General features: G+C 47.9%; 1 protein-coding gene across 1 annotated transcript in view; it reads left to right on the plus strand.

The window, feature by feature from the left end:
* Positions 1–27,270, plus strand: part of RASSF2 (Ras association domain family member 2) — a 44,328-nt gene that overhangs the window by 11,761 nt on the left and 5,297 nt on the right. The window contains exons 2-11 of the mRNA XM_031656023.1: positions 11,146–11,236; positions 14,550–14,625; positions 16,635–16,786; positions 19,894–19,950; positions 21,373–21,379; positions 21,463–21,696; positions 22,449–22,550; positions 23,857–23,908; positions 24,382–24,503; positions 26,309–26,406. Of these exons, the coding sequence (XP_031511883.1) occupies positions 11,178–11,236; positions 14,550–14,625; positions 16,635–16,786; positions 19,894–19,950; positions 21,373–21,379; positions 21,463–21,696; positions 22,449–22,550; positions 23,857–23,908; positions 24,382–24,503; positions 26,309–26,406 (959 nt within the window). The 5' untranslated portion in view covers positions 11,146–11,177. The remainder of the gene's footprint in view (positions 1–11,145; positions 11,237–14,549; positions 14,626–16,634; positions 16,787–19,893; positions 19,951–21,372; positions 21,380–21,462; positions 21,697–22,448; positions 22,551–23,856; positions 23,909–24,381; positions 24,504–26,308; positions 26,407–27,270) is intronic.

Below are 27,270 nucleotides of genomic sequence, written 5' to 3' on the forward strand. Positions count from 1 at the left end.
GCAACTTTCTTCTCCAACCCAGGAGATCCAGGGTGTCCTCAGAGGGAGGGGCAGGGCTCAGAGAAGAGGCGTGCACAGGCCCCAAAAGGGGAAGCTATAGGCCCCCAGTGAGCGTTTCCTTTGCATCAGACCTGGGGCCTGGGGCTGGGGTCCGGCATCTGTGACATGGTGCCCTGGCTTGCAAGAAGGAGCCCTTTGCATCAGCTCAGTGCCTGCACACATGGACCCTGCGGGACGCTCTACACTGTCCCCTTTCTCCTTGGAAATATTAGTAGCAGGGAGATGGTGCTAAATACCCAACTCAGTTTGTTTTTAGAAAATTCCACCCCTTCCTTTCTTGAAGGGCTGCTTTGAAATACTTATGGTGATGTCCTCAGTCTACACAGTTCTTTCTCTACAGGTTCCACAGTGGTGCTCAGCCCTGGATGTACACTGGCATGACCTGGGGAGGCTTTGAAAATGCTTCTGCCTGGGCCCCTCCCCTAGAGTCTGATGTGATTGATCTGGGCTGCAATCTGGATGTCAGGATTTTATTTTATTTTATTTTTTAAAGACAGGGGTTCACTCCATCACCCAGACTGGAGTGCAGTGGTACCATCATAGCCCACTGCAACCTCGAACTCCTGTGCTCAAGCGATCCTCCCACCTCAACCTCCTGAGTAGCTAGGACTACAGGGGTGCACCTCCTGAGTTGCTAGGACCACAGGCATTAACTGTGCCTGGCTAATTTTTTATTTTTTAATTTTTTGTAGAGATGGGGTCTCACTATGTTGCCCAGGTTGATCTTGAACTCCTGGCCCCAAGCCATCCTTGTGCCATAGTCTCCCGAAGTGCTGCAATTACAGGCAGTAGCCACCATGCCCTCGCTGACATCAGGATTTTTAAAGCAACCCCTTTCTCTTCTCCCTCCCTGCCCCTGCTCTGGGAGTTTAATGAGCACCCAGAGTCAGAATCCCTGCGATGTCAGGTGTCTGTAAGCCACCTCTTCCCACTGCCCCCCATCCTTGGTTTCAGTCAAGGCTTTGGCAAGTGCCCAGCCCTCCTGCTGGTCAGGTGGTGGCTCTGTGGGGTTTGCCACCCCGGGAATTCTCCATGGAAAGCCCTCTCCTCCCCAAGCCTGTCTCAGAGACTGGGGCTGCCTGGATCCTATAGAACAACTGTTGCTCTCCCTCCCTTACCCCCACTGGGAGCTGAGAGGGGGGTGGTTGGGGCCTGGCCCCTGCTCTACAACCAGGAAGACAATTCAGAAAACAAGAAGCAAAAGTGACCACCAAAGGGAGCTCTTCCCCTCTCTCACCCTGGACTTTCCTGCCAGGGCTGCCCCTCCCTTGGAGGACTTTCCAATTCATAAATGAGAGGTGCTGGGTCTCCAGGCTGGAAGTGAAACCATGTAGGGTGAGCCAGGGTCCTGGGGATGCTCTGAGACCAAGGAAAGGTGGCACATTCTCCGGGATCCTGACCATGGAGTGTTTGGAGGAAGCAAGACCTAACAGCAGAGGGGATTCTACTGTCTTTGTTGGGAGCTCCAGATGCCTCTCCCACCTCCGAGAGCGTCTTGAGGACTTGGTGTGTGCTCTCCTCTCAGGAAGCTGAGCCTGTGAATTTCAAGGGCTTGGCCAGCCCTGCATTTATTCTTGAGGAGGCCTGGTGTGGGAGGCTGGAAACACCTGCGAGTGGGGTCTGCGGGAAGGCAGGGAAAGGATGCTTCGTGCAATTGCTGCAGGCTTCAGCTGGTCCAGAGCTTGGGCGATGCTGACCCTGTTCCTGCAGCCTAGGCTCCAGCACCAGGCTGGTCCTGAGTGGGCAGCTGTTTCCTCCCAACTGGAGAGTGAGTGGGGGACAGTGAGAGACCCAGTAGTTGCTTCAATCTCGATATGGAGCAGGTGTAATGGATGCTGCTGTACCACCCAGGCCCCCTTAATCTGTGGCATGCTGTGCGTGTTGACGGTGCTGGGTCTTAGCTGCACACGTTTCCTGAGAATTGCTCTTGCAGGGAAATGCCTAGGGGCTGGCTCTCTGCCAGTAATGGACACGCAGTGGTCTAGAAGCGCCACCTGCCCGCCTCCAAGTAGGACAACTCTGGGGGCCCTTCACACCACAGAGCTCCCCAAGGGATCAGCTGTGGCTGGGCTCCAGCTGAACCCACCTCATTCCTAGCTCCTCCCGCTGCCCCCGTCCTGCCTCCCCAACTCCCTTACCGGTTTCTCCTGAAAACACCTGCACAATAAATCACATGCCAAAGCTTTCTCTCAGGCTCGGTTTCTTGGAATCCCCTGGCCTAAGGTAGCAGGTTAGTGTCCCTGGACAGACTGCTGATCCCATCCCCTTCCTGGAAGCAGTAATCACGGTAACCCAGGTGCGGGAGAGAGGCCCAGGCTGAGAGCTGGGGGCTGGGGACCAGAAAGGAAGCTCCAGGCCCACGGTGGGACAGAAACACCAGCAGGTGACTTCTGTGTGGGGTACGTGCTGTGCTGAAGGGCAGGCCGAAGTGGGAGTGCCTGTCCCTACGTTGTCCAGGGGCCTCAGGGTTCGTTTATAGGGGGAGGTAAGTTTTGATGAGGGTTGAGGCTAGAACATGTGAATCTGGGTCTGAGGGGGTGCATGGGCACAGTCACAGAGCATAAAAAGTAGGCTCAGAAAGTTCTCTGTGACTGGGATGTCATCATATTAAACGGCCGGAGGACCTTCCCTTTGTCCTGCTAAGACCTTCCCTTTGTAAAGACGTGCTCTTGGGTCTTAGGGAAGGTCTTACCCACAAGTTGTCTTTCAGGCAGTCAGGAAGTCATGAATGGGTCTCCACGTAACCAGCTGAATTCCACTGACAAGCAGAATGCATTGCCCAGGCATTTAATGGAGCTGAGGAGAATCTGGAACATTCTGCTGAAGCATGAAGCCAGTGCCAGAGGGAAAACTGACTGGTTGGTAGCCCCAACAGGGTTCCAGCATGACTGGAACCTGGGAGGCTCATGTCTCAATGAGGCAAGCTCACATCTCTAGCTATTTTAGTAGACATGCTTTGTGGTCAGTAGACATTCAATATATGCTTTATTTTCTAAAGTGTTGTTTCTAAAAAGAAGTACTGATTTATAATTCTAGAGGGGGTAAGTAACTATGTTCATAGAGGAAGTTCAGTAGATTTAAATATGTTTTTGACTTCCAAAGACCAGCTCGATATTAAAAATGATTTTTGAGCCAGGAGAGGTGGCTCGTACCTTTAATCACAGCACTGTGGGAAGCCAAAACAGGAGGATCACTTGAGGCCAGGAGTTTGAAACCAGCCTGAGCAACATAGCGAGTCTCCATCTCCACAAAAAATAAAAAATTAGCTAGGTATGGTGGCGTGCACCTGTGGTCCCAGCTACTCAGGAAACTGAGGTGACAGAATCACTTGAGCCCAAGAGATCAAGGCTGCAGTGAGCTGTGATTATGCCACTGCATTCCAGCCTGGGTGACAGAATGAGACCCTGTCTCAAAAAAAAAAAGGATTTGTGTAAATTCCGCCTCTTCTTTCTTGTCCCCTTTCTGCCCCTCTTCTCCTTTCTCTGTGTGGTAGACTATGAGGTATTTTGGTTCTGTGCCTAGATGCTGGCTGATGTGGGAAGTCCCTCATTCCTCCTTGCCTCAGTTTCCCTCCTATAAGACATAACAACCATTAGTCTGTATTCCCAAGGCACTGTGGGAAGTGATGATCGTAAATGGTTCTTACAAGGCGTTTTGGAGCCCAGGAGAGCACCATAAATTCTGGATAATAACAGGGGAGGCAGAAGCGTTGCAACCAGTCAGCTGAACGAATCCCTGTCTCCAAGGCCACAGATACTGGCAGACACCCTCAGAGGAAGTGTCCAGTTGAATCCAATTGAGTCCACATTCCTGTTCCACCAAGCTTCTTCCTCTGACCTTCCTTGTGTGAGAACAATGCTCTGTTTAAGGAATATCAGAATTAACTGTGAATTTCCGGTCCTCTGTTAGTGCTGCTGCTGCTGTTTGCCCTAAGGTGGATGTGAATGTAGCTTAGTTTCTTTAGCTGGCTGCAGGGAGCCAGTGCTTTGTGAGGGTGGTTGGAAAGTTTGTGAAGAAAGCTGCAGATGCCCTAAGGTGGGCAAAAGAGGAACTGGGTCCTAGAGTCACCTACCTATAATTTCAGTTCAACTATGGGGTAGCCTACGTAAATATTTTCTTAACACTCTTTTCCCAAGAAATGTAAAAGTAAGAAAAAAGGTGGGGAGAAGTCAGGCCATAGACAAAGATGGGGCAACATGAGCCCATAGGTCGGAGTTATAGCTGTGGCTTTCGTGAGATCACCCAACAGGTAGAGAGTGGCTGAGCCCTAGAAAATTCCCACAGTTGGGGCCATCAGACTGATTTGTACCAATCTGGTAAGTAAAAAGGAGGGACATGAGGGAAGTTGAACACCGTTTCACGGATTTATTAATTACTTGTATTGAGTTTTCCATGAACTATTGTGCATGTCCTTTTCCCATTTTATACATGAGCATAGGACCTTTTTCTTACTGATTTATTAAAGCCCTTTATGTATTAAGGACATTAGCCCTTTACCATATGTTTTGTAAATATTTTCCCCCAGTTTTTAATTTGCCTTTTTGTCTTTGTATAGCGTACTCTTTTTTCTAAACAGAAGTCGAAAATTTTCACAGATTGGTATCAATGTCTTCAGCATTTTAGTTTTTAGTGCTTAATTTTTTTATTCAATTATTTCTTTTGGTGGAAGGAGTAAGGTAGTGATTTCGTTTCCCTGTCTTCCCCCTTCCAAAGGCCAGCCAATTCTCTAGTGATATTTTTAAAAATTAAGCTACCTTTCCCCTGCTATTTAGAACTGCTACTTACAATCCATGTTCCCAGATATATTTGGGTCTATTTCTCTATGTTTATTGTTTTGTTGCTGTATTTTTTTCTGCACAACCAAATAGGTTTAAGAATCAAATTCTCTAACTGGTATTCTCAGTGGATTTAAGAAGACATGGTATCAAAAATAATTGTCTTAAGAGCAGGATAGATGCAGAACTAAATGACCAAATGATAGGTTATGTTGGAGGCAAAGAAAGAAAGAGTCCTGGAGAAAATTCAGTTGGCGAATTAGATTAGCTGGAGAATTCTGAGAAAAATAAGGAGATAGAGGGTAGCTGCTGGCATGGATGGATGCATAGTGCTAGAGAAGAGATCGCAGAAGAACCAAGAATGGACCGGGTGTAGTGGTTCACTGTAATCCCAGCACTTTGGGAGGCTGAGGTGGGAGAATCACTTGTGGCCAGGAGTTCAAGACCAGCTTGGTTAACATAACAAGACCCTATCTCTATAAAAGAAAAATTAAGAAAAAATTATCTGGGTGTGGTGGCTCATGCCTGCAGTCCCTTCAGGAGGCTGAGGTGGGAGGATCGCTTGAGGCCAGGAGTTTGAGGCTGCAGTGAGCTATGATGGCTCCACTGTACCCCAGCCTGGCTGACAGAACCAGACACTGTCTCAAAAAAGAACCAAGAGTGGGAGGAAGAGGGGAAATAATCAAAGAAAGATAGAATAACATTTCCTCTGGCTGAAGAAAGACTCCAGTGTTGAGAGTGAGAAGGGCTGCTGACAGCAGGCGCTGCTCACCTGATTTCCACTCCAACCAGGCTGTGCCATCAGCCTGGCTGAGATCCCCCATGACCTTTGTGTGGTTTAACAGAGGCTACTCAGGATTCCCCTTCCTTGGACTCCAACCACCAGCTCCTGGCTCTGCTGACCTTGGCCTCCTTCTCAAGGCCCCTAGGCTTCCTTGGTTTCCTGGGCTTCCTTGGTACCATGTATCCTGTTTTCCCTCTTTCTCCAGGGACTCCTTCCTCTGGCCATGCTGATCCACTGGGTTAATCAGAACCCTGCCCTCAGCCCTGCCCGCTTCGCCCCTTCTGTTCTTTCTTGATGACTTCATCCTCTCCCTTGACCTCACGTGCCAGGAATTGCTCTCTGGTGTCCCAGGCCTGCTGTACTTCTGGTTATCTGCACTGGAAGTTTCCATGGGCCTGCCTGAAACTCAGTCTCGGTCCTCACATCAGCGACTGTGAAGGTGGCACCTCTGCCTACATTGCGTCCTCGCCAGCAGCCCGTGTATCACCAGGACTCTGCCTGTCACCCCACGTTTCATCCTGCAGCACACCCGGCACACCGGCAGCACAAGAGGGTGTGCTTTCCACATCACGACTTTCCTCTTCCTCTTCGAACTCTCTAGAGTCTGTCTTTCCAACTCGGGCTCCAGCCTGGCAACTGGTCCCCTGGCCGCTCTTCTCCCGGATTATTTCTCCACAAAGCAAGGCGCTGGGTGGGTGACCTTTCTAAAATGCGCATCAGATCGCATCCCTGCCCTCGGAATTCCCCTGGTTTTCCTCTTGCTGCCGAGAAAAATGACTACGGTCTTGGTGGTTTGAAACAACAGAAATGTAATACTCATATTCTGGAGTCCAGAAGTTTGAAGTCAGTTTCTCTGGGCCAAAACTGAGCCGGTGGTAGGGCTTTACTCGCACCAGGGGCTCTGGGGCAAATCCGTGTCCTTGCCTTTCCCGGCTTGTGAGCTGCCTTCAAGGTTCATGGCCCCTTTCTCCGTCTTTGTCCACAGTGCAGTGTCTTCAGATTTCTCCCTCCGCTGCAGTTGTCATGTCGCCTTCTCTCTGCTGGGGCAGAGCCTCCCTCTTATAAGGACACTGGTGGTTACATTTAAGGCCCCCCCGATAATCCAGGATAGTCTCTTCATTTCAAGATCCTTCATTTAATCACATCTGCAGAGTCCCTGTTACCATATAAGGTAATATTTACAGGCTCCAGGTTGGGACCCAGGTGTCTCTGGGGGCCATTCTTCATCCTCCACATACACACGGCCCAGCATTGCCCACCAGATGAAGTCCAGACTCCTCTCCAGGTTGGGGTTCTGCTCGTGCCACCCCATCTCGCACAGTTCCGAGTTGCCTGCTCTTTCTGCCTGGACCCACTTGCCTCTCATCTTTGCCGACACTGAGGTCTCAGTTTAGAGGTCTCTTCCTCCAGAGAGTCCCCCAGGATACCACCCTTATCCGTAGGTGTCCTTCCTGTTTGCTACCATAGCACTCACCCTCCCTTGACAGAGCCCTCTGCCCCCACACATCCCGCTCCTCCTGCACCATGTACCAGTGCTGGGATTACAGGTTTCCTTGGCTGCTGAGCCACCGTCGCGAGCACGACGCTTGGCACGTTGTAGACACACAATAAATGCTTGTTGAATGTATAAATTTACACATGTATAGAAGCGGCACCTTTTTACAAAAAGGGGCACTGACTAGTTATGGGTAATTGTCACTTAAAAAAGAAAAGCTTTGGCTGGTGTGGTGGCTCACGCCTGTAATCTCAGCACTTTGGGAGGCTGAGGCGGGCAGATCACTTGAGGTTAGGAGTTCGAGACCAGCCTTGCCAACATGGTGAAACCCCATCTCCACCAAAAATACAAAAAATTAGCTGAGCTTGGTGTCACGTACCTGTAATCCCAGCCACTTGGGAGGCTGAGGCAGGAGAATCGCTAGAACCTGGGAGGCAGAGTTTGCAGTGAGCTGAGATCGTGCCACTGCACTCCAGCCTGGGTGACAGAGCTAGACTCCGTCTAAAAAAAAAAAGAAAAAAAAGTCTTTCTCACTAGCTTGACTTTCCTTTTTCTGCATTACATGTGCACTCTGGTTTTCATGATCAGATTCTTCTTCTTTTTTGGAAAAGTAAAAAAAAAAAACATAAAATTTAAAATTTAGAGAGACCAATTGTGTTCTCAGGGTACCACTTTTGGGTACACTGGTAGGGTCCGAGTTTTCTTTTTTTTTGAGATGGAGTCTTGCTCTGTCGCCCAGGCTGGAGTGCAGTGGCATGATCTCGGCTCACTGCAAGCTCTGCCTCCCGGGTTTACGCCATTCTCCTGCCTCAACCTCCTGGGTAGCTGGGACTACAGGCGCCTACCACCACACCCGGCTAATTTTTTGTATTTTTAGTAGAGTCGGGGTTTTACCATGTTAGCCAGGATGGTCTCGATCTCCTGACCTCATGATCTGCCCTCCTCGGCCTCCCAAAGTGCTGGGATTACAGGTGTGAGCCATTGCGCCCAGCCAGGTCTAAGTTTTCTGAATGGAATCAGCCCATGGTAACTTGCAGTAACAATTTACCAAAACTTAGTGGCTTAAAAGAACACTAATTCATTTTTATTTTATTTTATTATTTAATTAATTAATTTTGAGATGGGCTTACTCTGTTGACCAGGCTAGAGTGCAGTGGCGTGATTGTGGCTCACTGCAGCCTTGACCTCCTGGGCTCAGTTTATCCTCCTGCCTCAGCCTCCCTAGTAGCTGGGACCAGAGGTGCACGCTACCACATCTGGCTAACCATGTTGCCCAGGCTGGTCTTGAACTCCTGGACTCAAGCGATCCTTCCTCCTTGGCTTCCTGAAGTGCTGAGATTACAGGTGTAAGCCACTGCGCCTGGCCTTATTTTATTATTATTATTTTTTTTTTAAGAGACAAGGTCTTACTCTGTTGCCCAGGCTGGAGTACAGTGGTGTGATCATAGCTCACTGCAGCCCTGAGCTCCTGGGCTGAAGCAATCCTCCTACCTTAGACTCCCAAGTAGCTATAGGACTACAGGTGTGTGCCACCACATCCAGCTAATTAAAAATTTTTTTTTGTAAAGATGGGGTCTCCTGCCGTTGCCCAGGTTGGTCTCGAACTCCTCCTGCCTTGGCTTCATGAAGTATTGCAGTCATAGGCAGGAGCCACCACGCTTGGCCAACACTAACTGATTATCTCACAGTTCTGTAGTTCAAAAGTCTGACATGAATCTCACTGGGCTAACATCAAGGTATCAACAGGGATGTGTTCTTTTCTGGAGACTCTAGGACAAGTCCATTTTCTTGCTTTTCCGGCTTCTAGAGGCTGTCTGTGTCCCTTGGGTCATGGATCCTTCTTCCAGAAGGTTGAATCCTTCTCACATGGTGTCACTGTAATACTGGTTCCCATGCCTCCCTCTTCCACTTAAAACATATATTGTGGAGTGGGTGCAGTGGCTCACACCTGTAATCCTAGCACTTTGGGAGGCCGAGGTGAGCAGGTTGTTTGAGTCCAGGAGTTCAAGACCAGCCTGGGCAACATGGCAATACCCCGTCTCTACTAAAATTCAAGAAACTAGTTGGGCATCGTGGCACATGCCTTTAGTCCCAGCTACTTGGGAGGCTGAGGTGGGAGGATCACTCGAGCCTGGGGAGGTCGAGGATGCAGTGAGCTGAGATTATGCCACTGCACTCCAGCCTGGGTGACAGAGTGAGTCTCTGTCTCAAAAATAAATAAATAAATAAATAAATATGTATATATATATGTACACACACACACATATATATGTATATAGTGGTAAAATACACATAAAGTTTACCATCTTAACCATTTTAAAGTGTCCAGTTCAGTGGCATTAAGTACCTTCACATGTTGTAGAACCATCACCGCCATCTATCTCCAGAGCTCTCTTCCTCTTGCACACTCTGTTCCCATTAAGAAACTCTCCATTTCCCCTTCCTCCCAGCCCCTGGCAACCACCGTTCTATGTTTTGAAGCATCACTATTCTATAAAATCAGTCTCTGATTTTGTCTACTCTAGGTACCTCATAAAAGTGGAATCATACAGTATTTTTCTTTTTGGGTGTGGCCTGTTATAATGTCTTCAAGGTTCACCCATGTTCTAGCATGTGCCAGCATTTCCTTCCTTTTTAAGGCTGAATAATGATCCACTGGATGCATATATCCCATTTTGCTTATCTGCTCATCCATCAGTGGACACTTGGGTGGCTTCCACCTTTGGGCTGTTGTGAGTAATGTGATTTTGCCCCTGAGGGCACTTAGTAGTATCTGGCAATAGTTTTGGTCGTCATCACTGGGGTAGTGCTGCTGGGCATCTAGTGAGTAGAAGCCAGAGATGCTGCTAAACATCTGCGATGCACAGGACAGTCCCACGCCAAAGAACAGTCCCAGGCCAGGGGCGGTGGGGCACACCTGTAGTCCCAGCTACTCGGGAGGCTGAGACAGGGGGATCGATGGAGCCCAGGAATTTGAGGCTGCAGTGAGCTATGATCATGCCACTGCACTCCCAGCCCAGGTGACAAAGTGACATCCCATCTCTACAAATAGAAATAATGGTAATAGTGCTGCTGGGTGTGGTGGCTCATGCCTGTAATCCCAGCACTTTGGGAGGCCATGGCAGGTGGATCACCTGAGGTCAGGAGTTTGAGACCAGCCTGGCCAACATGGTGAAACCCCTCTCTCTACTAAAAATACAAAAAATTAGCCAAGTGTGATGGTGGGCACCCGTAGTCCCAGCTACTTGGGAGGCTGAGGCAGCAGAACCTGGGAGATGGAGGTTGCACTGAGCTGAGATCACACTACTGCACTCCAGCCTGGGCGAAGAGAGCAAGACTCCTTGTCAAAAAACAAAACAAAACAAAACAAATGGTAATAGTGCCAAGGTGGAGAAATCCTGACATATATATATATACCTATCTGAATAAATATTTATACATGTAAATGTGTGTATGTATATGCATATTTTATACTTACATAGATTTTAAACAAAATTGGACCCATAGTTTTGTTACCTGTGTTTTTGTAATGTATAGTTATAATTAAATTGTCTTTCACATTGTCATATTTTAGTGGTGTCTGTAGACACATACTGTGATTTCTCACACTCGGCTATATTTGGGCATTTTTAGGTGGTTTACCCATCCTCAGTAGACCTCAGTAGAATCGGGCTGTCCCTGAGATAACTCTCTATTCTGTGTTGTGATGGTCTCTTCAGAGAGGAGGACTCATCAGTCATCCTTGGAGCCAACGTGGGTGTCAGTGTGCTCTGTGGCTGGGGCATTCGTGCTTGGATTGTCCAGGGGTTGTCGTCTTTCCTTTGGATGTTTATTCTCAGGGGCTGTGGTAAGCCAAGGCAGCAGCCAGCAGTGTTGCCTCTCACAGCCTTGGGTCAGTGTTAGCTGTGGATCTGGGTGGGAAGGAATGGAGAGCCATGGCGTCCAATTTTGTGCCCACTCCCCACCCCAGGTTCTGCTGAGTTCCCAAGGACACATCCTGATTTTAACCTGTCTTCTCCTTCCAAATATAGGCCTCTCCTTCCGATGAAAAGAGAAAGGAAGAATGGACTACAGTCACCAAACGTCCCTAGTCCCGTGTGGACAAGATAAATACATTTCCAAGTAAGACGTTTTGCTAGCGAGTTTTGTCCCCAGTGACCAGTCCCACGCTGGGATGTTGTGGGTGGACCGCAGCCGCTGGCACAGGGGACTCCCCTGTGTATCAGACTGGCGGGGCTCCTGTGTGTGGGAAGGAGTCAAGCGGCTGAACTTGGACTTGTGAGAGCATCAGAGCGGCTGCTATAGATAAAAACATGCCCCCAGAGCCTGGCCTGGAGGTGAAGTAAAGGGGATGTCAAGACGCAGTACCTTTGAGGGCTCAAAAGATGTGTCTTGGAAGGCTTCCAGGAGGAGCAGTTGGCTGGTGGCAGTTTGCTATCTTCTGAATGTTTGTGTCTCCCCCAAATTCCTATGTGGAAACTTCACCCCAAGGTGCTGGTATAAGAGGTGGAGCCTCTGGGATGTGATTAGATCTAAGTACCCTTATAGAAGGCCAAGGGAGCTTGTTTTTCCTCCACGGTGTGAGGACGCTGTGAGAAGGCACTGTCTGTGAGGATAGGGCTGTCACCAGACACTGACTCTACCTTAACCTTGGACTTCCTGGCCACCAGAGCTGTAAGAAATGAATTTCTGTTGTTTAGAAGCCACCCAGTCTATGGTCCGGCAGCCAGAACGGACTCAGACACTGCTCCCCATCCTGTCTGTGGTGTTCCTGGGGAGTCCTGGCTGGGGTAATGTGTCCCTGGGCTTCTCTGGTTCTTGCTGAATTTGGCACAGGTGCCCTCTGAATAGAAGGGGACAATTTAATTGCTTTCTATGCACTGAAGTCTCTGGAGCTCAGGCTTTTTGCTAATGTGACTGGGCTTGAGCCAAAATAGACCCTTGAATTGGAAGTTCGAAGACGTATTTTCATGTCCAGCATAGGGATTTCTTTATCTTTTTTTTTTTTTTTTTTTTTAGAAGGGATCTCCCTCCTCACCTAGGCTGGAGTGCAGTGGCGTCATCTCAGTTCACGGCAACCTCTGCCTCCTGAGTTCAAGTGATTCTCCTGCCTCAGCCTCCTGAGTAGCTGGGATTACAGGCATGCGCCGCCACACCCAGCTAATTTTTTAATTTTTAGTAGAGACGGGGTTTCACCATGTTGGCCGGGCTGGTCTTGAACTCCTGACCTCAAGTGATCCACCCGCCTCAGCCTCCCAAAGTGCTGGGATTACAGGCGTGAGCCACCATGCCCAGCTAGAATTTCTCTCTCTTAATGAAATATTTAATTTATCTGAGATCAAATTGTTTGAAGCCCTTAGACACACTTGACACATGTTTTGTAACATCTGACCATTCTTACCTCTTTATGGACAGATTTCCCCAGGGACTTCTACCAACCAGTGATTTTCTATCCCGGTTCAGATCTGTGTGTTCAAAAGTACCAAACAGCCTTTCGTCTTAGGTTATTTGGAATCACATTTTCCACGAATTCATTTCAGCTTGCATAGAACCACGTTCATTTATCTAGGTTTAACTTGTCAGGAGTTTCTTGGCATTTCCAGTGGGTTTTAACTCCTGGCATGGTCCAAAATCTCTCCACTGAATGGTTGGGTTCAGAGAGACTGAACTCTGTCACCCCTTACTTGAGACTAGACAAAAGCACGCAGTGGCCCACTCCACCTCTCTCCACTCTCATCCCACGTGGAGTGCAAAACACGCACTTTCAGATGGAACTTGACTCGTGCATTCTCAGGGTTGATGAGGGATTTCCCTGATCACAAAGTGGGTGAAATCTCCTCTCTGGCCACGTGCAGTAGAGCTGTGTACTCTCAGGGCAGCCACTTGGAAAACTTGATGGCTAAGGAGGTCCATTACTGGGCTTCAGAGCGGGAGTGTCTAAGGATTTTTATTTTTTATTTTTTAAATTTTTATGAACTGAAAAATTATTGCCAGGGCCCAGAAGCCACCTCATGCCCACTTCTTGTCACTACTCCCCAAGGTGAACCACTATCCTGAATTCTAACACTCCATTTTGAACTTTATATCAATGGAATATGATCTGTGCTTTTTTGTGAAAGAAGCTAGACACAAGAAAAGCACAGATCCTGTAATTCCCATGAGTTACACACATGCGTGTAGTTCATTCACATTCTCTTCGCTGAGAGTTTTCCATTGTGTAGCTATTGCTTCCTTTTATTCACCCATTCTGACGCTGATGGGGGTTTGCAATTTTTTTTTTTTTTGAGATGGAGTCTCACTCTGTTGCCCAGGCTAGAGTGCAGTGTGCACGATCTCGGTTCACTGCAACCTCTACCTCCCTTGTTCAAGCAATTCCCCTGCCTCAGCCTCCCGAGTAGCTGGGATTACAGGTGCACGCCACCATGCCTGGCTAATTTTTCTTCTTTTTTTGTATTTTTAGTAGAAACAGGGTTTCACCATGTTGGCCAGACTGGTCTCGAATTCCTGACCTCAGGCAGTCAGCCCATCTCAGCCTCCCAAAGTGCTGGGATTACAGGCGTGAGCCACTGCTCCTGGCCACAAGTTTTTAAACACATGATAAGGTCATGTCTATGAAGCATAAGTTAGTGTGGCTCAAACCTGTCCCATTTTGCTTCTGAACAGCCTGGAAACTTCTGAGTCTTTTATTTTTTTTCTGAGACAGAGTTTCACTCTGTCGCCCAGGCTGGAGTGCAGTGGCATGATCTCAGCTCACAGCAACCTCTGCCTCCGAGGTTCAGGTGATTCTCCTGCCTCAGCCTCCTGAGTAGCTGGGATTACAGGCATGCACCACCATGCCTGGCTGATTTTTTGTATTTTTATTAGAGATGAGTTTGCACCATGTTGGCCAGGCTGGTCTCGAACTCCTGACCTCAAGTGATCTGCTGGTCTTGGCCTCTCAAAGTGCTGGAATTACAGGCGTGAGCCCACCGCGCCTGGCCAGCTTCCGAGTCTTACGAAGGCCTGTCATTATTGTCCTTTTCTCACACACAGCGTGCTTGAGGGAGAAGAGGCCACAGCCAGGCAGGAGAATGGCTGTCTGTGGGCTCTGAAGTGCTTGCCTCAGTGAATCCATGGCTTATTAACATCTGCTCATTCGGCTTGAGTTTGGGAGTATTGTCAGCAGACGAGGCCTGCCTTGGTGTCCTGGAATTGCTCTTTACATTCAGCATTGTTCTGGGGTGGTGCTCACTCTTGACTTTGATCCTGGGGGAACATGGTTATGGGGTGGTGGCAGCAGAACTCTGTGCGCATGTGCACGTGTGTGTACGTACATGTGGACAAACACCAAAGTGTGGTGACTGAAGGCCAGGTGAGAGGTGAGAGAAAGAGGGAACAACTGCATTATAAGTGGCTTCAGCTGATCATGTTTTACCTCTTATATTTTCCCCCTAAGAAATGAACTTCTCTTGCATCTGAAGACCTACAACTTGTACTATGAAGGCCAGAATTTACAGCTCCGGCACCGGGAGGTGAGGAGTCTCCAGGGAAGGCCCTGATTGGCTAGTCCAGACCTTGTCCCCATGTGTCCTGGATCTGAAGGTCCCTGAGGTTCTGAGAGATCCCTGCCTCTCCTGCTTCTCGTTTAGGATGCTAGTGAGGGTCCTTGGGGTTCTTTGGAAGAAGACTCCAGGCCCAGTTTTGTTGTAAAAAGGGTGAATGTTTCAGAGATGTGTTCCAGAGACATTCCTGTAGAAGTGTGGCTGGGCTAGCGCAGTCTCATGGGGGAGATTCTCCAGAGGGAGCTTTCATGAAATGACCTTTCCAGGTGGCTCCCAAGCAGACGTCCTCTCATTAGGTAATTTGGGAACCCCACCCAGTCCTCTGTGTTTAAACATTTGGGCCCAAGTCCTGTCGCTGCAGTGACCTGGGCAAAGCACATAAGCTCTCGATGGTAGCACTTGGCCCATCCCCAGACCTGGTCATCCTAGTTTGCTTTTGTTATTCATCTGGTTCCCATCCCGAAACCGAGCTTCCTCATCCTGTATCCGTTTCTCTAAAGCCTGTTATCAGATAGATGATGAGTTATAAAGGAGTCTGGTAGGGTACTTTATACCCAAGCACTCGTGACTGATAAAAAGGTCCATATGTGTAATGCCCTTTGAAACACATTTTCAGGTTATCAGGCTGTGGAGATTTAATCCATAGAAACAGATAACAGATGGTGGAATTTCAGCTGCTAGGGCAGGTTGCTTGGGGACAGTATGTGGGATGTAGTGGCCTATTCTGTCCCTCAAACCACCCCACTTAGATAAAATCCTGTTTTGGGTTAAATTTTGACCTATAGCTGTGTAAAGTAATGATGCCCACCTTGACCAGGGGAAGGCCATGTAAATTGCCAGTGTTTACATAAAGCCTTCCTCCCTGGGACTCCTAAGTGCCCTAAAATTGTTTCATTTCTCTCCTTCCCTCTTTTATTCCTTCCTCCCTCTTTGAGGATGATGTTGGGCCTCATTGGGCTGATGTCATTTTCACCTATGGGGCTTGTCCTGAAGATGTGGCTCATGACCCAGATCTACCACTTGATCAGCCCATAAAACATGGCTTCAAAAAGGTTCTTCTGAGACTGGAGGGAGGAGAACTGATTCTTTTCGGGATTGCCCTTCAAGCTTTTACTCATTAGCAACTGGGCCATGCAAGATTTTAGTTCTTAAATAACTTTCCTGGGTTATGTCCTATCGAATAAATGATTAAAAGTGCTCCATGATTAAAGGATTTCATAGTCATAAGCGAGTCCCAAGTCTTTGGGATAGAACATATAAATGCCTTTAGAATGGTTTTACATTTAACGTCTAATTAGTCAGCAACCTTTGAGAATAAACTGGGGACTCCTGCAAGATTTATTCACCTGTTGCAGAGTTGTCATTTAGCCCGTTAGTTGATTACAGAACCTGGGACGTTCTGCTGTTTGGAAATCTGATTAGCACAGCCTCTCCCAGCTCATGATCACTTGACACCCTTTTAAAGACAACAGTTCATCTGCTAGAGGAGGTGGTGTTCTGTAGAATAAACTTCGGCAAATGTTGCTTTAAATTTCCTTCAACCACCAGGTTGGGTTGCTAAACATATGTTATAGCTACAGAGACACCATTTTCCATAGTAGGGGATGGGACGTAGCTAACTCCAGTTCTTGCTTCTGTTAGCAAGGCTAATCTCCACTTATTTTAGGAGATGTATTCTGCTTTCTTTAAAAGTCGTTAGGATAAAAAGAAAAACAATGCTTTTATAATTTGCACCTATATATTTGAATTTCACAGCAACTTTTGTGCTGACCTGTGAGGTCCGCTTCAGGATCTAGGGTAGTTTACCTTAGAAAGTATCTCAGAGCTGGGGTGTGAACATGGCAGCTACCCCTATCCTGTGAATAGAATCTGGGGCACCCAGCTAGGACATATGAAGAATGTGTCATTTGTACCTCAGCATGGTCTTGGCGTCTGTGGGGGCTTTTCCAGGCTCACCACTCTGATTGCTTTGTGGGCAGGAAGAAGATGAGTTCATCGTGGAGGGACTCCTGAACATCTCCTGGGGCCTGCGCCGGCCCATTCGCCTGCAGATGCAGGATGACAATGAGCGCATTCGGCCCCCTCCGTCCTCCTCCTCCTGGCACTCCGGCTGTAACCTGGGGGCTCAGGGGTGAGTGAGGAGAGATGGTGCGGGGAGATGACCGGGATGCCTGGGGGTTCTGTGTGTTCTCAAGCAGATAAATGCTGCCTTCTTCCAGCCAGCCCTGACCCTGGCTCTTCCTCCTGCCACCTCTACTGCCCACCTGCCTTGGCCTTGGAATGAGGAACAAGGGGCAGGCATGGTTGTGATTGGACCCCCTTCCTGTCACTGCAATCACCGATGAGGTCACAGGAGGGAGCTGCTGAGTCATAGGAGGAGAGCTGCTGAGTCACAGAGTCCTCCCTCAGGGAGAACTCAGGAGTCTCTGAGTGGAGTTGCTAGTGGCTAGTGAGGCCCAGTCTGCAGATTTCTAACATAGCGCCCCATGCCCCAGCATCCTCCCGACTAGGACCACTCCTCATAGAATGGCCCCGCTCCAAGGCATTTACGACTTGAACCTTCTGACCAAAGCTCTCTGAATCTTGGGGGAACCTGGAAGAGGAAAAGGAATGTCAGGCTCTGTCAGAGTCAGCTAAGCGAGATCAGCCAGGGGTCTGCTCTCTGCAGACCACTCGGGGAGCCAGGGTGTGGTGTGATGGTGGGTAGTCCAAGTCCCCACCGGAAGGGCTGGGAAGACCTAGTCCATCCCTCCTTATCCTCCATGGCTGAATAAGCCGCGGAATGCACCGCCAGATGCCTCTAGCAAGGCGTGCCTTCTTCATTGTCTTTCTGCGACTTGAGTTTTAGGATCAAGTGACTAGCCTGGCTCCATCCTGAAACCTGCTGATGCTGACTGCCTTCGGCCCCAGCCTGGGTGGAGTGTGCTCGCCTCTCAGCCAAAACCACAGTGACCTTTTTTTTTCTGGTTTAAATGAGAACCAAGCCCTCTCTGTTGGTCACATTGAACATTTTGCTAAACTCCACATCCAAATCTATGTTTCTCTACTATTGAGAGAAACCTAGTATGTGGCCAAACCCTGGGGCCGGTCTGGTTTCTTTCCAAGGGGATTTAAGGAGGAAAATTGTTGCCTACCCCATAGGCGCTAGGATGTCTGGTTAACGTTCTTTGGTTTCATCTAACTTTGCTGGTTTCATGCTCTGCTTTTCAGCATTATCACCGCATTTTTGTTTTGTTTTGTTTGAGACAAGGTCTCGCTGTGTTTCCCAGGCTGGAGTACAGTGGCTTAATCACAGCTCACTGCAGCCTCAACCTCCTAGGCTCAAGTGATCCTCCCACCTCAGGCTCCCCAGCAGCTGGGACTACAGGTGCACCCCCCATCACCTTTTTTTTTTTTCTGTTGCCCAGGCTGGAGTGCAGTGGTGCGATCTCAGCTCACTACAACCTCTGCCTCTCGGGTTCAAGTGATTTGTGCCTCAGCCCCCTGAGTAGCTGGGATTACAGGTGCCCACCACCAAACCCAGTCATTTTTTGTATTTTTTGGTAGAGAGGGGGTTTCATCATGTTGGCCAGGCTGGTCTTGAACTCGTGATCTCAAGTTATCCACCCTCCTTGACCTCCCAAAGTTCTGGGACCACAGGCGTGAGCCACCGTTCCTGGCCCTACCTGGATAATTTTCGTATTTTTTGTAGAAATGGTGTCTCACTATGTTGCCCAGGTTGGTCTCAAACTTCTGGCCTCAGGCAGTCCTCCCACCTTGACCTCCCAAAGTGCTGGGATTACAGGTGTGAGCCACCATGCCCAGCTGTATTTGTTACACTGTACTGTATTTGTTATACTATACTATATTATCTCTGTATTTGATTTCCAATGGCCAAGCCCATTTCACAGCCTGACCCTGACCCCCACACTATTCTATTCCCTAAGTGAGATGATTTTTAAGATTTCGTTTGACCCTGTGGCCTTTGGTTTGGGCTGCTAAGGGGTCCTTCACTCTGCCTGCTTCTTCTCCCTTCTCTGTGGCCTCAAGCTGGTCTTGGTTGACTCTTGAAACCTGCAAAATACTTTGGTAGAATTTTCAGGAATGGTAAATGATGTCTTTTAGATGTCAGCTATAATATAGTGAATGCCTAGACTACTGTCTTAAGAAGGATCCTGAGGCTGGGCACAGTGGCTAACGCCTATAATCCCAGCACTTTGGGAGGCTGAGGCGGGCAGATCACGAGCTCAGGAATTCAAGACCAGCGTGGGCAACATGGTGAAACCCTGTCTCTACCAAAAAAAAAAAAAAAAAAAAAAAGCCAGGCACAGTGGCAACCGGCTATAATCTCAGCTACTTAGGAGGCTGAGGCAGGACAATCACTTGAACCTGGGAGGCAGAGATTGCTGTGAGCCAAGATCGCACCACTGCACTCCGGCCTGGGTGACAGAGCAAGACTCCGTCCCCCTGCCCCACCAAAAAAAAAAAAAAAGGAAAAAGAAAAAAAGGATGCTGAGACCAGTTCCTGTTTCAGCAAGAATGAGGGCTTTAAATCAGGGAGTGGGACTGGCTGCTCTGGGTCCCAAGTGTTCACCATTCCCCAGAAGCTCTGACCAGGCCCATTCTGTGGCTCAGAAGTATATGAGTTAAATTACAATAGGAAGTTCTTTCAGATTTTCCATCTTAATTGTCCTTCCTCAAAACGATCCTCCCCAGAACATGAGGTTTCTCTCTACTGGGTCCCAGGGAGCCCATGCTCTTCTCACCATGGGGTTGGTCCTAATTGGTCAAATATGATTCTCCTTTACAGCCAAATCCTCTGTTGATTTTAGATGTTTTTATGAGCTGCTCCCTTTGTCCTTTTTGGTTTTGAGAAGTTATTTGCCGGTTATGATGGCAAACCAGGGTCTCAGCTTGGACTGCCTACTTGTAACCCTTTCTTTAGCTTGGATGAGGACTCCGTCCTTGCAACCCTGAGAACACTGTCAGTGCCCCTTCCAAAGCTGCCCCTGCCCTTGTGGTGGCCAACCTCTTACTTTCCATTCCTTTTAAATGCCAGAATCAATTATGAGTTATTTCTTCAACAGCAATGAGTCTGAACTGGAATCTTACCCTGCAAAACAAATGGCCATTATTAGAGTTTTCCAAATAAGCTATAGAACCCATACATGCTTAGAAGCAGTGCGGGCAGCACATGGGTTTCTCTCCTTGGTATTCTCCATCCTGGGCTTGATGAATTGGATGCTTGTGTTGCTGCAGATGCTGGAAAAGAACATCTTCTCCCTCGAGAACTCACCCAGGAGGACTGCAGTGCATGTAGCTGCAATCTTGGCTCTGCCTTCCATGGGATGCTCAAGTGATCCTCCCACCTCAGCCTCCTGAGTAGCTGGGATTAAAGACATGCATCACCGTGCCCAGCTAATTTTTGCATTTTTAGTGGTGATGGGTTTTTGCCGTGTTGACCAGGCTGGTCTTGAACTCCTGGCCTCAAGTGATCTGCCCGCCTCAGCCTCCCAAAGTGTGGGATTATAGGCATGAGCCACCATGCCTGGTCGGATGCAGTTTCTTTTCTTCCCCTAGTTATACAAGTGGAAGCATTGTGCAGATCCCAGTTTTTATCAGTTTCATGCTGGTGGAATTTGCTTCCAGCTATGGACCAATTGTGTAAAGAACTTCGCTGTGATAGATCTTGTACAGCTCTGCATTATTTCATTGTATGGAAAAAGGATAATTTATGTGATCACTCCCTATTGGTAGACATTTAAGTCATTTTCAGCCTCTGCTATGACAAATAAGTTTGCAGTCAGTGGCCTTATACTTGTGTTCATGTCACACATTTGTCAGCATGTAGAATTCTTTCAAGTGGAATTTCTAAGGTCATGTGCATTTTTAATTTTCATAGATATTGTCAGTTTGCAAAATCTTTTTTATATTACATGGATTAAATATATTTTAATAAGAGCAAATTAACCTACTTGTGATTAATGTCAATATTTTATATTTATACACATACAAGGATAGAAATATGCCATGGGAACCCCATATATTTTTAGATATATGTTCTATTAAGCATTCTTTTTTCTAATTTTTTTTATTGTGGTAAGACATACATAGCATAAGATTTACCATCATAACCATTTTAAGTGGTACGGTTCAGTGGTATTAAGTACACTCATAATGTTGCGCAACCATCACCATCATCCATCTCCAAAACTCTTTCCATCTTGTGAAACAAACTCTGTACCCATTAAACTCCAATAACTCCCTATATCCTTCTCTCTCTAGCCCCTGGCAACCACCATTCTGCTCTCTCTGTAATTTTGAATGTACCTAGAATATACTTAGAGTGTACCTCAATTATATGAGATACACTTATATGAGGTACACTCTAAGCACCTCATATACGTGGAATCATTCCATATTTGCTGTTTTGTAATTGGCTTGTTGCACTTAGCGTAATGTCATCAAGATTCATCCGTGTGTAGCATGTGTCAGAGTTCGTTTGCAGTATCTTGTTAGCCCTTATGTCACGTTTATTCTGTGCCAGGCACTATTCTAAGTGCTTTATGCATATTAACTCATTTAAACCCTCTGAGGTGGGTGTTACTATTATCCCTATTTTATATATAAAAACACCGAGGCACAGAGAGGTTACTGATATATGGCAATCGTGGAGCTGAGACTTGAACCCAGGGAGTCTGGCTTGGAAGTCTGTGCTCTGAACTTATCACCGTATAGCTTCTCTGTAAATTCTGCATTATGTTTTTCCCCCCACAGAAAATACTATTTGTATAAAATATATATTTTTGGAGACAGTGGGTGCTGTAGCACTGGGCACAAAGTGGGGACCATGTGCCATGTCGCAGGTCCAGACAGAGTTCATTTCCCTCTCCTCTCTCAGACACCAGGGGCCTGAAGCCCCTGCAGGAGGACACCCCACAGCTGATGCGCACACGCAGTGATGTTGGGGTGCGTCGCCGTGGCAATGTGAGGACGCCTAGTGACCAGCGGCGAATCAGACGCCACCGCTTCTCCATCAACGGCCATTTCTACAACCATAAGGTAAGGTGGACGGGGGATGGGGAGGGGGGAAGACCTCTTCCTGGGTAGACGCCACCTCAGGGCTATAGCCATATGGTGGGTGGTGTGGTGCCTGGGAAGCCAAGTGTTTGCTGCTGTTTAGTCTTTGGGTTGTGGGTGGGCTGCAAGCCCTGCTGGCTTCCTGAGGGCTGAGGGACCCCAGGTCAGAAGGCTCAAAGTCCTTCTGTGGGTCCCCCTTAAGGTGGTGGGTGAATTCAGTGGAGCTGTACAAAGCAGTCCCTGCTGTAGCCTTGAAGACCCCATAAACACAGCTCATCAGTCTCTCCCAAGAAAATCCACGTGTTACCCTCTCCCGCACACTGTGCCCCCAACTGGTGTATGGTCTGACTTTTCCCGGAGCTGAAGCAGAGCTGCAGGTCTCAGACCTGGGGTGTCAGTGCACCGCCCACCCCACCCGAGCTTGCTGATCCCTCCTTTCTTCCCGCTTTGTTCAAATCCTACCCCAGGAAGCAAGCGCACGGTGGGAGAGCGGTCAGAGACAGCCTTGTGCTGGAGTCCCAGCGGAAGGGTCTTTTTGAGGGTGGAGCATGAACTGAATTATTGCAAACCCCGAGGGTTGCTTTGTCTACAAAGCCTGCTGCTCGCCAGGCTGCTGGGGTCTCTCAGGAAGTACATTTTGAGTATCATTGTCACTGTGCCCTGTACCGCACCTGGATTTTAGCACTGGGTCCTCGTTCCCACTCCCACCCTGAGCTGGATCCTTCTATTGACAGACGTCTGTGTTCACGCCAGCCTATGGCTCTGTCACCAACGTCCGCATCAACAGCACCATGACCACCCCACAGGTCCTGAAGCTGCTGCTCAACAAATTTAAGGCAAGTTCCCATTGCTGGCTGGCCACAGATGGGGGTCACAGGTGTGCCTCAGGCCCCTAGAGTGGTTGTGCAAGGAGTTATGGAAGTTGTGTGGTTTGCAGGATGCTGAGCAGAGGGCTTGGGTTCTTTAGATCCTCGTGATCCAAGACAAAGTCCACAGCATCAGCATCACCTGGGTGCTCATTAGAAATTCAGATTCTCAGGCCCCACCCCAGACCCACTAAATCAGAAATTTTGAGGGGTAGGCCAGGGACATCGTCTAACAAGCCTGCAGGGGATTTGGATGCCTACCGAAGTTTGAGAAGCATCAACCCTCAAATCCTTTATGGTCTACTTTAGAAGGACCCTGGGGCCTGCTGACTGGTTTTGGGCTCAGTGCGAAGATTGACTTCTGGGACACAGTTGGGAAACCTACTTTGAAATATGACACTTTGTGCAAATTATAGTGCAGGAGTGCTTTTAAAGTTCTTTTGCTCTGTGTTTTCCACAATCTCTTGGAGACCAGAGATCTTTTGCAGACCAGGTATTCTTACTTTTAATGGAAGCCAGTGTAGCCTAACAACCTAAGAACACAGGCTCTGGGTTCAAATCTCCATTGAGCACACGCTAGTTGGATGAATTGGGCAAGTTACTTAACCTGCCCCTGCCTCTGCTTCGTCATCATAAAATGAAGATAACGGGACTTCGCTACAGTATTGTCGTGAACATTAGATGGGATGAAACCGTTAACATTTGTAGAACTATGCCTAGCACATTGCGATAGATGATAGCTATTATCCATCCTAGTTGTGTGGAACGACCAATTTGGTCAATGACACACCACATATAAGACAGTGGTCCCACGAGATTATAATCCTATTTTTATGGTACCTTTTCTGTGTTTAGATATGTTTAAATCCACAAATGCTTACCACTGTGTTACAAGTGCCTACAGCATTGAGTACAGGAACATGCTGTATAGGTTTGTAGTCCAGGAGCAATAGCTATACCACATGGCCTAGGTGTGTAGTAGGCTATGCCATCTAGGTTTCTGTAAGTACACTCTATGATGTTTGCACAACAATGAAATTGCCTAGTGATGCATTTCTCAGAATGCATCCTTGTGGTTAAGCACATGACTATATTATTGATAAAGTCATCTACCTTCTCGATCTTCTCATCAATTCCGAGAGCTGTAGATAAATAGCTCTCCCCTCAAAACAGCCTAAAATCGACTTAGCTTTGCATTGTTAAAGAAGAGGAAAAGCCTCGAAGTTGGGATGTTTAAATAGATACTTTCAACAAGTATCTTTTGCTCCTGCTTCAGATTGAGAATTCAGCAGAGGAGTTTGCCTTGTACGTGGTGCATACGAGTGGTGGTAAGTCTGAAGACCACAGTGTACTTTCAAACTTCTAATTAACTCAAAATAGCAAGTTAAAAAAATACCTCTGCCTCCTTTGCTTGTTGTTTGGGTTTCGGAAACTTCCAAATGTTGTTTGCCTTCAAGGCTGATGGGCTTGCTGTGGGAGTCCACTAGGGATTGCCTTATATGGCCAGTAAACAAATTCTAAACCTGTCTATTAAAACAGGAACTAGATTTTCTCAAGAGACAGATAAACCCAGTTCCTCCAAGGGGTTGGAGGCATGGTGGTACTGTTGAGGGGTGGGGAGTGGGAGGAGGTTGCTTTTCACAATACCGATGGAATAGTTCATTTATAAATCAGTCTCCTGACTTATATGGTGCATCTCCTAAGGTGCCTAGTCCATTTGGACCCCTGCATTGACCACTACTTAATGTGAGAAAGGCCTCTGGCCAAACTCAGGGCTGCTCCTGGTTGTGTGTGGTTGCAGAGAAACAGAAGCTGAAGGCCACCGATTACCCGCTGATTGCCCGAATCCTCCAGGGCCCATGTGAGCAGGTCTCCAAAGTGTTCCTAATGGAGAAGGACCAGGTGGAGGAAGTCACCTATGATGTGAGTTCCCTTTGGGTCAGGTGGTCTGTCCTCAGGAGGGTGGGGATTTGCTTGGATCACCTGTAACTGGGGTATAGAATGACTTTTTTGACCAATGACCATGCCCCCTTTTACTTCTTCAGTGCCAGGTTCTCTTGAAGCCAGGTTGAAGGTATGCCCTGAGGGAGTTGCTGGAGGAATGCCCAGGCACAAAGTGATTTCCATAGAAGGACTAAATTGCTTGAGCCTTCCTAGGGTACTGTCAGAGGGATGGGAAGTGTCTGCAAACACTCTTTTAGCAATGCTAGGAAGTTAGCAGTTGGCTGGTTGCGGTGGCTCACTCCTGTAATCCTAACACTTTGGGAGGTCGCTGCAGGAGGATTGCTTGAGGCCAGTGATTTGAGACCAGTCTAGGCAACAAAGTGAGACTCTGTCTCTACAAAAAAAAAAAAGTTTTAAGTAACTGGGCATGGTGGTGTGTGCATGTGGTCCCAACTACTTGGGAGGCTGAGGTGGGAGGATCACTTGAGCACAAGAGGTTTAGGCTGCAGTGACCTGTGATGGCACCACTGCACTTCAGCCTGGGTGATAGATACAGCAAGACCCTGTCACAAAAAAATAATACAAGAAGTAAGCCATGTAATAGTCAGCTTTTGCTACAGTAACAAACATCTCCAAATCTTAGTAGCTTACAACAGCAAACATTTACTTTTTCCCCGTGATTCTATGGTCTAGTAGCAATGGCTCTACTCTAAGTGTGGGCTGAGTTCAAGTCTGCATTGTGTGACTCACCCAGAGGCCCAGGCTGTTGGGGCAGTACTTACTGCTCATGGCTGTGCTCCTCATGGCAGATGGTGGAGCATGAGAAACCAGGCCAAATCATGTAAGCATATTTGAAGCCTGCACTCAGATTTGGTGTGTCATGTCCACACACATTCCACTGGCCAAAGCCAGTCACATGGACAAGCTCAACATTAAAATTGTGGAGAAATACACTTCTCCCAGGGAGAAGAGTTGATAGAGCAGGGTGGGGATTCTGGTGGGGAAAGGGAAGCCATTTTTTAACTTTTTTTTTTTTGTGGGGGGGACAGAGTCTTGCTCTGTTGCCCAGGCTTGAATGCAGTGGCACCTCCGTGGTTCAAGCAATTTTCCTGCCTCAGACTCCTGAGTAGCTGGGACCACAGGTGTGCATCACCATGCCTGGCTAATTTTTGTATTTTTAGTAGAGATGGGGTTTCACCATGTCGGCCAGCTGGTCTTGAACTCTTGACCTCAAGTGATCCGCCTGCCTCAGCCTCCCAAAGTGTTGGGATTACAGGCATGGACCACGATGCCTGGCGCCGTTTTTAAACTTTAACTCACCCCAGAGCCACCCACAGCCTCTCCAAAGCAAGTTCTTATTTGGATGCTTGTTTGAACCTTGAGACCCAAATCATCATTCTGAACCCTGATTTCTTCCATTCTCTTAGGGGAGAACAAAGGGGTTTATTAGACATAACGGGTTCAGTTCTTTCTCTGCATCGCTGTATCAAGAGAAAGTGCTTTTCTGTGTTTGGCGTCACCTCATCATGAATTGAATGCATGACATGAAAAATGAAAAGTTTTGAGCTGGTGTCATGTAAGTGAAGTGATTGTCGCAGACTCCTTCCCAGCCTGGTGAGGAATGAGGCTTGGCTCCTGCCTTTAAGGAAATCCTGGGTTTCTGAAAAAAATAGATTTTCCAAGACTTTGTGCCAAGACTTTGTGCCTTGTATGAGGACAACCCTGAAAGGAATTGGAGTAATGCTGGGAAGGGCATTCACCCAGACTTGCTTCTTTCTCCCCAGGTGGCCCAGTATATAAAGTTCGAGATGCCGGTACTTAAAAGCTTCATTCAGAAGCTCCAGGAGGAAGAAGATCGTGAAGTAAAGAAGCTGATGCGCAAGTAAGCGTGGCCTCTGGGGTGCTGGGTGCACTTCTCCCGGGGCCTCAACAGAGGGGCCCCTGCTGGGTCCTCGCAAGGACTGTGCTGAGCTGCTGCATGGGCCTGGGTCTCTGGGCTTTCTTTGGGGGGCTGCCCATTGACAAACCTGGATTTCAAGTGGGGACGTGATAGTTAAGTGTGTTCGTCTACTTCTTGTGTCAGCTTCTCATTTTGATGTGGGACATCAAAGTGTCTCTTGTCCTCCCTCTTATGGAAAGACTCTGAAAAGAAGGTGTTGGTTTAAAATTTCTTTGGGGTCTAGATTCAGAAATAGGGGAGGTGACTGTACGCTGGTTTCTTAAGTATATGATCAGGCTCCCAGCAGGAGACTCCGATGAGGGTCTTTGAGGGGTGTTTGAAGAAGGGACTATTTACAAAGACTTGGGCAGAGTCTAGGGTAACCTCAAGGCATAGTGCAGTCCCTGGGGCTAGTGTTACCACCCCTTGCCTGAAGGGGTGAGGGCAAGGAGTGCTAACCAAGACCCAGAGGTTCCAGGGATTTCAGGAAGGCTGTCTTAGCAGTGGATGTAGCCTGAGCTACTGGCCTCTAAAATCCTTCTCCCGTTTTCTCCCTTTGTAACATTTATCTTCTGGAAATTGCATTTGGATTGAAAAATAAAGCTTCTTTCTGGGAAGGATTTTGTGATTTTTTTTGCTATGTTTAGTCATAGAAGAGACTGCCTTTCATCGCTATGGTGGAATAAATGATTCATTTTTGCCAATGGAGAATAAAGCCACGGCTGGATCTGCTGTATCGATGATCATAACTAGTCTGATAACACACTGAACACTTACTATGTCCTAAAGTTTTGGGTTTTTTTTTTT

This window comes from Papio anubis, chromosome 16 (genome assembly GCF_008728515.1).
Source record: "Papio anubis isolate 15944 chromosome 16, Panubis1.0, whole genome shotgun sequence".
NCBI classification, from domain to species: domain Eukaryota; kingdom Metazoa; phylum Chordata; class Mammalia; order Primates; family Cercopithecidae; genus Papio; species Papio anubis.